Source organism: Vipera berus, assembly GCF_964194415.1.
Source record: "Vipera berus genome assembly, chromosome: 2".
Classification (NCBI taxonomy): Eukaryota; Metazoa; Chordata; class Lepidosauria; order Squamata; family Viperidae; genus Vipera; species Vipera berus.
The window spans coordinates 42,789,161-42,804,740 of NC_138203.1; the positions used below are offsets into that span (position 1 = coordinate 42,789,161).

The window sequence follows — 15,580 nt, forward strand, 5'->3', positions numbered from 1 at the left end:
TAAAGACTCTGATCAATGGGTAATTATTTTTTTGTATTATATATTATCTTGTTTTAAGTGAAGCTTAAATTAAAACTTAAATGTTTTAAGTGAGTCCCAAAAAGATAATAGCTAGTTAAATTCCAGCTAAATTCACTACCTGCTGAGCCAGAAAAGATGCCAAGGAATCTTCAATTATCTTGTTAAAAGAGATCCTGGTTTAAGTAGAAGTCTTGAAGCTGATCCAGCAAGATCTGGTTGAGCTTAAGAATGATTTTAAAAAGATTTAAGAAAAATGTAGATATATATACCAATGTTCATGGAAGAAACTATCCTTGGTGCCTAAATCTGGATTCCATGAACAGCCAATATAGAGTGCTGGACTAAGACCTGAGAAAACCTAGTTCAAGTGCACCCTAATCTATGGACATTCACTAAGTGACTTGCAGCCAGCCACAATATGTCAGCCCAAGCTACTCCACAAAATTCTAGTGGGAAAAATTGGTCAACGGAAGACAAGATATAAATGCAACTAACTAATTAACTAACTAAATCTACAATATAATTTTTAGCATTGTAGATTATAGTGTAGGAACCGTGAAAGGAAACCAGGCCACTAAAGCAAACAGTGGCTGGACACCATCAAAGCTGAAACCAGTCAGAGCACAGAAAAACTCAAAGAAGTAGTGCAAGAAACCTATAAAAGCACCAAAAGTCAAACACAACTGAATAGATATCATCATCATCATCTCCAATCAGTATCAACAGGAACAGAATAATCACCCACTGATAGCAAATTAGAGGAGACAAGCACCAAATCTATTGATTCCACTGACTGCTCTCAAAACTGCTCCAATTCTTTTTTCCTTCTGAAGTAGAATAGTGACACTGATACAGGAAGATATTAGAGCAAAGTTCAGAGTCCTATGAGTAGAGAATGCACAGCATTGGTTAATCTAATAATTCCACTGCCAGTAGCTCTATTATATCAGGGAAAAATTAACTTTGGTGGATGCTTCACTTCCTTTTCTTCTTCTTCCGGAGATTTTCAGTGTTCAGAAGTAAGGACTTGTGCTTTTATTTTGGACACAAATTACCTTTCCTTAAAGTATGGCACTATCCACTGATGTCAGTCAAGCTTGACATGACTGACTGTACTATGGAAGATCCCATCAACATATAATTAAGTTCTCTCACCTTCACAGCAGAGTGTGTCTTCAATCGGTGGCGCAGCCACAGAGGCCAGAATAGAAGAAACAGAATGAATAGGATGAAATGGGAAGGTGAGAATTCTATGGGCTGCTCTTATAGTAAAACCTGCAAGCAGATTATTCTGCGAAAAATGTGGCAAGAACTATAAGCATCATCAGTGTGCCCTTCCCCGAAGCACAGGAAGCCAAGGATTCTTTTCTGAGTGAGAGAACATTGCCTCATCAGATACACTTTTGAAATGGTGCTTTATGGCTCCAGGATGAAAGTAAATCATGTAAATCAGCCTAAATTATGTTACCAAATAGGAAAGTGCCTCAGATATTAAACCACCTCCTGATACGTAACAACAATATAGTTAAACAATGATCAAAAATACATCTTTCTAAATTTAACTCTATATCACCAATATAACTGCACTGATGTTCTCAATTTCATTTTATCTTGATTTATGTACTTATTATATGTTTTGTTGTTAGCCGCCCTGAGTCCTTCGGGAGATAGGGCGGGATATAAATCCCATCAATAAAATAAATAAATAAATAAATAAATAAATAAATAACAATTTCTTCAGTCAAGACCATTCACATATATAAAGCACACTGAAATAATTCAATTTATTTATTTGGGAAATAGTCAAAATATCAATAGTACAAGACAACTCAATTATTTTAAGGGGAAATATTAGTAGCCTACTGCAAAATAAAAAATACAATGAAAATTGCATTAAACACAAAAAAAATTCAAAAAGATTTTCAAAGTGAGACTTGGTCATATTGAGGAACTTGGTTGGTAAATGTGAATTATTTTTTTACATTTTATTATTTTTTTTAGTTTAATCTGTCTGGAACATCAGCAAAAAAGGAACTGGATTTGCTGGGTTATAGGTTTCCATTGGATCTCTGAGACTCAATGGTATTTACATCTTCCTTATACACTAGTTGGCAGAAAGAAAGAAACCCAAAGCTACAGAAACGTAACAATGCATTCACCCATATTTACTTCAAGGGACCAGAGATTCAGGCAAAGTAGTAAAGCTTTGTGGCAAGATGTTTGAGACAGAAAACCTTTCAAAGACAGAAAGACATCAAAGAGTTTCAAAGATGACCTCTCCTACAGTCCAGTCTAAAGATAGCTGGAAGTGAAAGTAGTCTGGGTCTAGGCCACTAAATAATTAAAAAGACTCAAATAGAATATCCACATGCTTTTTTTCGAGAGAATTTGTACTATTTCCTCAGAAATTAATGAAATTGCTGTAAAAACAGAAATAAAGTACAGTGAACTCCAGGATCATCTAGTATCACCTGGAAAGTATGCCACATGCCACATGTATTCTTATAATTAGCAGTCGAGGATAAAAATACATCAGTCAGAAAGACATAAAATATTTAACTTCATTCAGTTTCTAACAAAACTTCTAAGTACTGTAAACTGTGAAATATTCTAAAGCTTTTCTGAATTGCTTCAATTTTCCTTTAAATCTAGATCATTGTATATGTTTAATATTGTACGTATTTCAATATTAAAGGTTCTTATTTCATACCAATCTTATAACCCAGTAGAAAGCTTCTATGTAAAGCACTGCTACTGAGGTCTAATCTCCGTAGCAAAATTCATTGTCAAACTTTTAAGTAATGAAAGGACAACTAAGGAAAATATTTTTCTTGTTTTCTATTTATTCTAAGAAGACTTTCTTGGAACTCAGTAGAAACTACTTCAAACTTTATTTATTTATTGGATTTATGTGACTATTATAAATTGTTTTACTTTATTATAATTAATTATAATTAACTATTTTATTATAAGCTATTTGGCATGGGTCCGGAGTACCTTAGGGAGCACCTGCTGCCGGCATCAACTTCCCTCTGCCCTGTGCGCTCCCACAGAGAGGGCCTCCTCAGGGTGCCACCGATCAGAGAATGTCGATTGGTGGCCCCCAGGGGGAGGTCCTTCTCTGTGGGCGCCCCGGAGCTATGGAATCGGCTGCCGGTTGAGCTCCGGATGGCGCCCGACCTTCGTTCCTTCCGTCGTGATCTGAAGACACTCTTATTTGAACAAGCCGGCCTGGCCTAATGGGGGATGGGTTGGGTTTTGTGGTCATTTTTAATATCTGTATTTACTATTTTTAGTCGGGCATATGTTTAATTTTCTTTTAACTTTTGTATTTTTGTATCTTTTATATATTTGCCCTGTTCACCGCCCTGAGTCCTTCGGGAGAAGGGCGGTATATAAATATTATTATTATTATTATTATTATTATTATTATTATTATTATTATTATTATTATTATTATTATTATTATTATTATTATTATTATTATTATTTGAACATGATCTATACTTAAACAGCAGCAGCAGTAACAACAAAAAAAGGAAAAAAATGTTTCTTACCAATTTGTGCTCAGTTTTTTTGCTTTTAGTAGTTGCTTTTCAATCCAGTTTGGTTTTTCCTGTTCAATGCTCTGAATAATCTCACAAATTACTTGTTTAGGATTCTTTTTCTTTTTTCCTATAATAGTTTCCAAACATATGCAAACTAAACTGAGCTTTTCTTGGCTCCATCTGTCAAGGATTGCACCCGTTAAAAGTTCTGTGATGTTTCCATCCTCAAATATCTGACACATAATTATAATCAAAGTCTTGACAAGAAAACCATATTTCTCTGATCCAATAAACTTTGATGGTATTTTTTTCTCAGCTATTAAAAAGAAATATTTAATTGGGGATGGCAAACATGCTATTACAGAAGGTAACTTGCTGATTACAATAGATAGAGCTTGAGCAGCAAACCTTGTGAAACCTGAAAGAAAAATGAAATCAGATATAATTAAGATTAAAGTTTCATTTTACAATGAATCACAACCTTTAAAATTAAGGTAATTTAATTTAATTGTAGCTATCACACATTTCTCTCACCCATCTGTCCATTGTGGTTTATGAGACTGAGCCATCCTGATCACCATTGTTTCAACCATGCGGAAAAATCTAATATAGACTAGGCACTACTTGTGAACACTGGAACAGGCAGAGACCCATTTGGAATGCATTTTTATTTTTATTTTATTCTTTTCTCAAAAGTTTAATCTGCTCTTTATTAGATCAGATATTTATATTGGGTTATGTAGCTAGCTATCATGACAAGATATTTTTTACTGTTTTTTAAATAAAGCTACAGTGTACAATATTTACAGAACAAAAAAACAAATGATTTTGTTATTATGTGTATGAAATTTTACAGAAGCAAATTCTTTCCGTTCAATAGGCCGTATCATATTTCTACAATAGTGCATCCATCTCTTGCTGCTGAAGGTGTTACAAACTCACAACAGCCAATATCGTTAGTTTGTTTCTTTATTACATTTTCGTGGCCACCCAGCTCATTGACATGACTTTTTCTGGTTGCCTGAAAGCTAATTCAATTTATAGCAATATGAAGAAAAGATATTCTATAAGTGTACTTGGAGGCATACATTCATTGCTGCAATGATTGTATTGAAAAAAATACTTCTTATTCTGCCTAACCTATTTACAAACATTCATTCAATTTCAGTACTAATTCTAAGAGTACATATTGCTTCTACTTTACACTATATTTCCAAAATATTTTAAATGTTTTTATTTAATTGTGCTTTATGGTTTAGCATGTTCTCCAATATTTTTAACACATCCATTTAAGTGAATTACAAACATTTAATAACTGTCATCAACTCCTACAGCGGAAAAGCTAAAGCAACAACATACTGAGAGTAAATGTAGTTCTTTAGTTCGGAAATGATGGAGCTCAACTACAACAAAGAATTCTCAGATGAGAGTCACAAGATTCAGTTGTAAAGAGCTCTTCCTCCCCTCTGAACATGATTTACTTTGCTGCATCTGGGGCTGTACCCTCTTTATTAAAATTATACATATTTTCCCATTAACTTTCTAATAAATAAGTCAACAATTATATTAATAAACTTAAAAAACCACAATAAAGTGGTTACCAAGGGATTCGTTATCAAAACCTCTTCCATTTTTATATATTATCATTAAATGGTTAACTAATATTTTGACAGGTTTAAGTAAAGATACTTACATTTCCCGGATTTTTCTGTTTTCACATCTTTATAAATGTAATTCCATTCCTTTGGAACTATTTTCAACAAACTTTCAGGAACAGTTTTATTAGGCAGATAGGTGCCATATTTTTCTGTTGGTTCCCATGAATTCATCAAGGAGATTACCTCCTTTATTGTTCCGTTAACTGAATTAATCAAAGTTGATTTCAGGCATTTGATAACTTCTGGCTCTGACTCACTGCAACTAGAAACTTCACAAACAAGCATTAATGATAGCGAAACAAGTAAACTCCGAGTCGAGTAAATTTGTATATTAGGATTTTTATGAAGTTTCATTTGGTTTTTAATGTTAGATTCTTATAATAAATTAAACCTACAGAACTAAATTTCCTTATTGCATAAATATTGTAACTTTAATCATATATTTTTCTCAATGGAACATTTTAAAAGAAAAAATAAAAATGATTACTACTAGCATCCAACACAATACTTTTTTTGTTTGTTTGTTTTAAAATTTAAGAATGCTTCTATGCCTGGTTCAACTGTTAAGTATTTTTGGTGGACATACATTTAGAAAAATGTCTATTATTATCATCATATTATTATCATTCTCTGGAGGTATTTGGTAAGAGACTAAAAAAAAGAAAAAGTTCAAAAATTTAAATACAAAGCACAGTTCTAAAAAAATACCTGATACTTGTTCCACACCACCAGATTGTTCTCTTATCTGCACAATCCCAGCTCTTATGAGACTAAACATATACTATTTTACTGAGGAGCGAGTTATGTAAGCTTCTCTGACATAAATGAAAAGATAAGCCTCAGACACGGGGTGAATCTGAGAGGACTGCAGAAAAACAAGTAGCTAAAGTTCTCCCCTGCTAGTGTCCCAATCCATCCCACTGTGACAGTTATTCGTGAAAAAACTGTCCTGCACTTGAGAACAAACTACATGATTAATATTTCATATAGTTTATCCCTGAAATGAAGTTCAAATTGAAAATGCCAAGGGGTACTACATATCAAAATGAGTAGGAAGTAATTTCTGTAGTATTTCAAAATATCTCAGACAGAAATTAAATGTTCTGAGGAATAATGATACTGTCCAAATGCCACATTAATGTTTGCAGAATTAATGTTTTATATAAGATTGTTTTCACTGATGAAAACAAATGTAATGTTTAACAGTATCAACTCAGTTCTAAAACTACCTTGCCATAATTATTCTAGTATCTTTGTGGGAAAGAGAACACTTGTATTATTGAATAGTTTAAGATCTATGTTTTAACACACCCTATCTGTAAATCAAGAAAACTGAGTATATAATATTCCAGATATATTTTTTATTAAATTATACATACCTGATATATTATGTAAGAAATCCCACATGAGTTCTTTTTCCATGTAGTTCTGAAGGACATTACCAAGAGATTTGGGAGATAAAGTGCAATAAGACAATATTGTGAATATTGCTTCAGCTAGATTGATTTCATTGTTCTCTTTCCTGTCTAGGCAAGTACTTTGTTCATTACTTTTAGACAATTCAGATTCTGGAAAAAGAAAAGAAAGAAAAACAAAAAGTTATACAATAAAAGTTCCAGTAAGTCCATACATTCTAACAGGATTATGGTTGATTAGGATTTAATCTAAATAATCCTAGTCCATTACCCCATCCCTATTTTTCTTTCCTTTACTTGTTTCTTAATTACTCAACTGAGACAAAGTAATTAAGTTAATTACTTAGTTTTGTCTCAATTGAGTAATTAAGAAACAAGAGGAAGATATCATCTCTTGGAGGAATCAAGTTTGCAGAAGTATAAGAAAACTATGAAAGCCTCCCCCCTCCACAAGAGCATTCCCCACTCAACTCAATCCTAATCAATCAATCAATCAATCAATCAATCAGGATTAAATCCTAATCAATCAAACCTTCCTTAATTCTTAATTACTTAATTTTGTCTCAATTTCTGCATGCACTCATACTTTAATTTCTTTTTAGAAAAAATGCTATTACTCAAGAGATCCATGGATCCAAGCTACTTAATGGGCTTCGTCTGCCCCACTCATGCTGGCAGAAGGGGTTTTCTGTCAGCCAAGGAATTCCAGCTGAGGAGTCCAGGAGAAAAGCCTTTTTCTGCTGTGGCTTTTGCCCTCTGGAATGTTGTATCTCTCCAAGTGAGATCCCTCCCATCCTCTTGGCTTCCATAAGACCCTTATAATCTGACTCTGCCGGTTAGCCTGCGGCCCAGATGTGGGTGTGTCATCCTGGAGGTAGTAACTGGATTAAATAGAAGATCCACCTTTACTCCATTGTATACCGCCCATCTTAGTATTTCTCTATTAGTGTTATATTTATTGCTTAGTGTTTTAATCTTTTAGAATATTGCTTTACCAGATTGTAAGCAGCCAGAGTCATATGAGTGCAAGATGTGTAGTATGTAATGTGTTTGTGTGTAGGGTTTATTTATTAAATGTATATGCTGCTCATCTTGCCAAAGAGCACAACTCTACAGTAGACATCTTACAATACAATACAATAAGAATATAAAATAAAGTTATACATATGGAAGCTTTTAAAATTACAAGAATTAAATAGAAAAAAGCAAGAAGTCAAGGGTTCATGTGGAGTGGGGGTAGTACCTTCTGTCACTGCACCAATCACTTCCAACTTGATTGGGTCTATGCCAACTGGCAGAACCAAGTCTTAAGGACCTTTCTGAAGGCCAGAAGTGTGGGGGCCAGCCTCATTTTCTTTGGCAGGATATGCCTGAGGAGGGGGCCATAGCAGAAAAGGCTCCTCTCCTAGATATACTGGATCCATGCCATAAAGGGCTTTAAAGGTGATAACCAACACCTTGAATTGGAAGCAGATCAGCAGCCAGTGCAGCTCACATAGCAATGGTGTTACCTGTGCCACCTCAGGGGCCTCCAAAACTGTCCACACCACTGCATTCCAGACCAATTGTAGCTTCCTAATGCTCTTGTATCATTATTATTGCAATAATCCAGATATGAGATAATCACAGTATGAATGACTGAGTGCAGGGCTTTGTGATACAGGTGCAGCACACAAAGTTCTGAAAAGTCTCTCCTAGCCACAACTGCCACCTGCTCCTTGAACAGGAGTCACAAATCTAGGAGAACTGCCAAATTATGCATTGGATCTATAGATTTATCAATCTATAGTCCAGGATTGATAAAACTGTGTGGATACCATGTTGAACAAAAATCATTAACACTGGTTGCACAAAAATAAATTTGCTATGCAACAAATTGAATTATTTCTGAAATGTTGAAATATTTTAAATAATTTTTAATAGTTTTTAAATATACAATTTATTTTTTAAGTATTTATTCAAATACCACTAAAGCCAGAATTAAAACCAAACTCATTTCCTTGAGTTGAACAAAAAAAGGCAGGATAAAAAAAAATTAATATAAACAAACTGTATAGTATATTGTATTGTTTAATATTATAAAATAATAAAATATAAACTCATATAGTTATATATGCTGTTTCAAAAGTGAAGCTGTAAAATAGCTCATTTTTTTAAAAAAATGGAATGGAATAAATTAAACTAGCTTTTGTTCAACCCACCCACTTTCAGATTGTGTGCATTCTTTGTCACACATATACTTTGTGCATGTTTCTCTGTTTATGTACATACATGTATGCATGTGTTTGTATGCATTTATGTTTGTGTGTGTGTGTGTGTATGTATGCGTATGCTCAAAGATCGTAACAGAAATAGTTCTGTTCAAGCTTTTAGTTGTCCGGAAATAAGAGCCTGATAATAGTTTCGTAACAGAGCTGCAGGCAAAAACAATACACCTGCCTGAAATGGGCAACCTGCAGCCTCAAAATAATAACTGGTCCTCCAGATTTCTTTTATGAGGTTCCTGAAACCTTTATCTATAATTATTGAGAATAAATTATTTCATTTTGAGGTAAAAATCACACAAAAATGGTAAGGGAACTGTAAGGCACAGTCTGAAACTGTACTGCGTATGCAATTTGAGCATTCTTGAGAATAGGAATCTGATCTGAGCAAGGATTAAATGTGGCCTTAGAAATTGGTTAAATGAACAGGCAGGTTTAAGAACTAAACCAGAGAGGAGATTTATTTAGACAGAATATAATTTATGAATATACAAAGCTTAGCATCTAGTCAACTATATTTATCAGGAGTCAAAAGAACACATTATTAATCTGGTATGTGTCTGGAAATAAAGGCAGAAGGAATTGACTTCAGGTTAAGGATCCCGTGGACAAGAGCAGGCACAGTCATACAGAAAGTGTGTACACATAGGAAATCCTTAACTCTTAAATTACACGCAGTTTTCCCTTGTAGTCAATAGATGATAACATGCTAAAGAATCAGTGGCATTGGACTTGAAGCTCCAACAAAAAGGAAGTCTAACACAATTTTAAAAATAAAGTAACCGCTAACCAGTCTGTAAATTTAGAAAAATCTAAGCATTTAGTCATGTCTAGATACTGTACATGAAATGGCAACCTCCAATGCTGTAGCAGATTTTTGTCTCCTAAAAAATGTTTTTTATCACTGCTTTAAAGGGATCAGATAATAGATGATGTAGCTGCCTGACACTCTTGTGAATTGCCATCAGTAAGAAGAGACAGCTCAGATAAATGAACAAACCGAGTAGTATAAGGCACCTTAATATATCATTAGCGGGTCGTAGTATGGTGAGCATAGAAAAGGGAAAACATATCCTTTCTTCTTTCACATTCTCCGATAATTTCTCTGTATAATAGATGAATTGCCTTCTCTGAACCCATAATTCTTAACATTGAGAAATAACTGGCTATAACATATTCTCTCCACTATTGCCTGTTCACTTGAAGCAAGATTTTTTTTTTACCTTTCCAGGGCCATTTTCAAGAGCTTTTAGAAGGGGCCACTTTCCCCCCTTGCTTTGGCCAATTCTAGTACCTTATAGTTCTTCCTTTACCTTAGTTTAGGTGGCTAAGTGCACATAGTTGAAATACTGTAAGATTGTACAATTACTATTTCTTCTACTCTGACTAGAAATATTATAAGTAGAAGCAACAAGGGGAGGAGCCAAGGAAAGTCTCTGCACAAAGCTCGCATTAGGCTTTTTTAGAACTGCAGGCAGATTTGGCAGGAAGCATGGTCTAATGCTCATAGGTGTGGTTCCCAGTTAGTTTTGAATAAGCTAGCAATAAAAAAAGGATTACCACAAAAAGGCATCAGTTGATGCAGATAGCCATTGCTTAATGACCCCAACTGGGAGGGGCAACTCTGCCGCTATGCAAAGCAGTCATTAAATGGGAAATCACATGATTGCAACTGTGCTTTCTAGCTGGAAAGAGACAAGGCTAGCTAGTTTCACATCTCTAGTTTTGTCTGCTTCCTAACCACTCCTCCAACCTTTGGAAGGCTTGAGTGTCTGATTGCACACATTGAAAACAATGCAATTACACCCCAGGCCAAGGTTGGGAGCCACAAGTGAGTTATGCAAATACCTTATTCTCTTGAAATCCCTTTGTCTCTATCTCTCTGCTCTGTGAGGGAGGCCGAGAGAACAAAAACAAGTAATTTCTATAAGCAATATCTCCATTGCCTGATCATGTCCCACCACTGGCATTATTGCATTGGACAAAACTTACTCTCTTGAAATCTCTTCCTTTCTAATCTCTCCGCTGGGGGAGGGGCAATGAGGGGGCCAAGTAAAGGAGAAAATACCTACAGAATTTGCTTTTTTCCTAACCACCCCGCAAGCAGAAAGACTGGAGAGAAAGGGATTGCAAGAGAAAAAGGAAGAAACAAGGTACAAGGCCAACTACATGGCATACCCTGCCATACATCAAAAACATTTCAGAAGCTGTAGAATGCAGCTTCTGAGATCTGAAAGTGGGCATCGCATACCACCCAGAGGCTACCATACAAGGACAAATTGTGTATTGTAAAAATCGATTACTTTCAATGTAATCTACCAAATTCACTGCATGGATTGGCCCTGTGACTATGTAGGACAGACGGGGAGGAAGCTAATCACCAGATTGCAAGAACACAAGTGAGCATCAGATGAGGAGAAACGAATCCATTGTTAGCCTCACACTGCAATGAACAAGGACACACATTTTATTTTGAAGCTACTAAGATTGTTGGACAAGCAGACACAAAAATAGCCAGGGAAGTGACTGAAGCCTAGAAAACAGGCCCATCGTCAATCAACAGGAGTCCTGATTTACCACCACCAGTACTTAGAAGATTAGGACTGAGCAGCACAAGCAAACGACACTTAATGACTTAAAAGCCAGCACACCCCAATCAACATCTAAAAAGCCACTTACAACAGGCACTATAAATACCAGACTTTGCTAGAGAAAAGTTCCCTGAAGATGGGCTCCAGCAAGAGTCCAAAAGCTCGGAAGACAAAACCTCTGGTTCCAGTGACCGACTCAGACTGGATCATGCAACATTATCCCAGGACACATACATTCACCTTTATTTGTGAATGTCTCCTGTGTTCTAGTAAGAACAATATCAACAGCAATATCCCACCATTTAAGTCAACTGCTTGTTCAACCAGTAATCATACCTTACTTGATTGAGAGAGTTAACAATTTTGGAAGATAAGTTCCAACTGAAGATAGGAAAATAAAATCAGATTCTAAATCCTTGATATGGATGTGGTGGTCAATAATTGCCTCAAGACTGCACTAACAATATCCATGTATGATCAACTGTTAATGGTTACATTAAAAGCCATAACTCTCATACAGCAAGTTATGTATACAACAATAGAAAGTTCCCCTGATTCATCAATGTCAACAGTGGGGCAATTCCACAAAATGTTCTAATGGAGCATCATACTGCTACTAAGAAGACATGCGTTTCTTGTAGCAAATTCAATGAGTGGCCAACTAGCTATGCTAAATTACAAGGACAAGCCTTACCTTCAAATATGCCACATTTCCCTTAATGTTCTTGAGAATGAGGGTTTATCTGGGAAGGTTCCATAATACACCTTTTTGTGTTTTCAAGGACATTGGTATTTTTTCCTTGTTGGAAGCTAGAAAGATAAAAGCGGAATGGAAAGAGCATGCAAGATAAAAGCAAATGACTCTGCAAGGCTGCTAGGCAACAATCAAGTATCCATAGTGGCCATTCTTATTCAAGGCCAAGCTCTAGCCAGAAAGGCTCTGCTGATAACATCAAAGCTGATGCAATTCCTTCCCCATCATTCATAAAATATATTTTTAGACAGTTAAAAATCCCTCATGGCAGCCACAGTTATAAGCAGAACAATTAGGACTTGATTCCTATAAAGCACAAAGAGCTATTAGAGATATTGATGAGATGTTGATAAGAATACTAGTTTTCCAGCTTGTAACAGTAGAAGACCGCGATGCCTAACCTGCATGCCCAATTGAATGATTCACAAATCAATATCAGGGCATTCATTATGTGCAAATGTCCACAGTATAATTACAAAGCAGACTGAGCTTAAATTGTGCTATTCATGTACAATTCCCCCAAAGAGGGTTGGACTGCCTTCCCCGAATCTAGTCACTGCATAACACCTTGGTGATAACAATAGTCCTTCCTTGGTGACTTTAAGGTAGTCTTCTATTTCTTGCTCCAATTTATCAGAGAACAATGTTATTTGTACCTCAGTTGCTGATGACTACATCCTGTCGAGCTTGTTGCACCATCACAAAAGCACCAAATGGACTGATTTTGTTAATGACTGAAACTGACATACAGCTTACGTAAAATATGCCTAGATGTCTAGCTGTTCACTATACATTTACCCAGTTGCCTGCTCTTCATAACAACTTCTATTTGCTCCCTACTATGGCTTTACACGACTCTCCATCATCTACAGAGGAGGTGACTAAGGGAAAAAAACCTCTGTAATGCTGCTGTCTTGGAATATTGCATGTTAAGATCTAAGGTCCCCAGATTCACAAACTATTTTACAGTATTTTAAATCCTCTTATTTCAAGAGACTTGAAAATAGGTGACCACTGTATAAATGGCTATAATTCCATATAGCCTCCTGCTGGCTGTGTACATAATTGAAAGGTCTTATATACACATACCGGTATAAAGAAAGGTATTATTTTACATAAAGACAGCTAAACATAGTATGTCTCCTGGCTAGGTAGCTTTGGATGAAAATGGAATACTAATATCCTGGATGAAAGCGGAAGATTATCTCTAGGTTGCTGCTTTACAGGGAAAGGGATGCTAACCATGCTACAGATTGAGACTGCAAGGTTTTTATTCCAATCCTAGTAATCAATAAAATAGATGCAGAATCCTGGAAAAGGGCTTAGTTTTAGATATTAAATGATAAGGTCCTGTGGACATCCAGTATATCAGACATGTCAAACACAAGGCCTGGGGGGCCGGATCCGGCCCATGAAGTAGTTTCATGTGGCCCACAAAGCCATCCTGGAAACAGTGAGGGAACGGCCCCACTGCCTTGGCCCTGGCCCAGAGACCCTCCTTCTGCCAGATACCCTCAGATCTGTCCCACTCCTGCCCAGGCCCCCATAGGCACCCTTGATGCGAACAATGTAGAGCTGGCTATGCCTACCCAGTAGGCCATATGCACTCTAGCCACGCCCACCCAGTAGGCCACGCGCACCCTGGCCATACCCACCTGGCCCCCTGAGGGCAACCGCAATGCTAATGCGGCCCTCAATGAAATTGAGTTTGACACCCCTGTAGTATATGGAGAGAAGATTCTAATGGCATAGCTGGGTAATGGGTAAAATTAAGAAATATTAAATATTATTTAATATGAGAATCAGATATCACCTTTACCATGAAGGAGATAATTTGCTATAGTATATCTTTCTCATCATTCAAGAAAATAAATGATCACATCAAAAGCATAAAATATACACTAGACCTGTTGGCCAAAGCAGGAACCACGAGTAAAAGCCACTTTAACGCAAATGAAATCCTGATTTAAAAGAATTGTTGAGGAATAAGAATGAGACAACGTTATACATTCGGCTTTATGGGAAGCAAACGTCAGATAACCCTTTAAGGAAATGTTTCATGAATGAATGAAAAGGGGGGAAAAATAAAACAATCGTTGCAATTCTGAAATGGCAGTTAAGTCAATCTGTACTGACAAACATCCAAGCCCCAGGATCACAAAGAGAATAAATACTGAAATATCTATTATAAAAGACAAGGTTCTATGTTCAAAGAAGTACTTGTCCCATTTTGCAACATAGAAAGAATAATGGCAACCTCAGAGCAGCCAATAATTCTGAAAACTGGTGAGATGCAGGGATTGGAAGCCAGTATGGTCTACCTTTAGGAAGCTGGCATTCTGTGAACAGCAGTTACAATGACTAATGGCTGCTTACAAAGGAGTGAAGAACATATTTGTCTAAGCAACCAGGGAGTAACCAAATTGTATACTGATTCTTCCTGACAAAGTTAAGAACTGGGTGAAAAGTAGATACAGAGGGAGTGTACAAAGCAGGAGTTCTATAAAGGTAAAGGTAAAGGTTCCCCCACACATGCATGCTAGTCGTTTCCGACTCTAGGGGCCGGTGCTCATATCCGTTTCAAAGCTGAAGAGCCAGCGCTTGTCCAAGGATGTCTCCGTGGTCATGTGGCCGGCATGACTAGATGCCAAAGGCACACGGAACACTGTTACCTTCCCACCGTACTGGTCCCTATTTTTCTACCTGCATTTCTATGTGCTTTCGAACTGCTAGGTTGGCAGAAGCTGGGACAAGTAACAGGCACTCACTCTGTTACGCGGCACTCGGGATTCGACCCGCCAAACTGCCGACCTTCTGATCGACAAGCTCAGCGTCCTAATCCACTGATGCAGTAAAAAGGCAGCTCATGAGATGCCAGACCTGCACGAAAACAATAGCAGTTGCTACTGTCCACCAATGCAAAAATATCAATTGCCGGACAATTCCATATTATAAACATAGAACATATTATCATATGGTATTTTCATTTGTCTGATGTAAAGTCATATTTGAGAAGAAGTCTGCAACATTTGTATCTGCTCCTGAAATATAAACTATTGTACACAAATACAGTAAGGGATGCACCTATCTCAAAGTTGCAGAGACAAGTTTAGATAAAAATCACAAATATGTTCCATCTTGCTTACTGATATATTATGATACTGTTGCTCAAAAACTGAAGAACATGGTATGAAAGGCCAGTTCTGAAAAAACAAGACAGCCATTCTACAAACCACAATTAATTTTGTAAAATTAAGAGGCAAGTCTGTGCACAAGGATTTCAGGAGATGGTTACCTGGAGAGGTCCTGAGCGAACACTCAGACCAATT

At 36.4% G+C, this 15,580-nt stretch overlaps 1 protein-coding gene across 1 annotated transcript in view; it reads right to left on the reverse strand.

The window, feature by feature from the left end:
* Nucleotides 1-15,580, reverse strand: part of KIAA0825 — a 173,584-nt gene that overhangs the window by 112,121 nt on the left and 45,883 nt on the right. The window contains exons 13-15 of the mRNA XM_081321758.1: nt 6,607-6,795; nt 5,263-5,496; nt 3,579-3,987 (exon numbers count right to left, since the gene is read on the reverse strand). Coding sequence (XP_081177884.1) covers nt 3,579-3,987; nt 5,263-5,496; nt 6,607-6,795 — 832 coding nt within the window. The remainder of the gene's footprint in view (nt 1-3,578; nt 3,988-5,262; nt 5,497-6,606; nt 6,796-15,580) is intronic.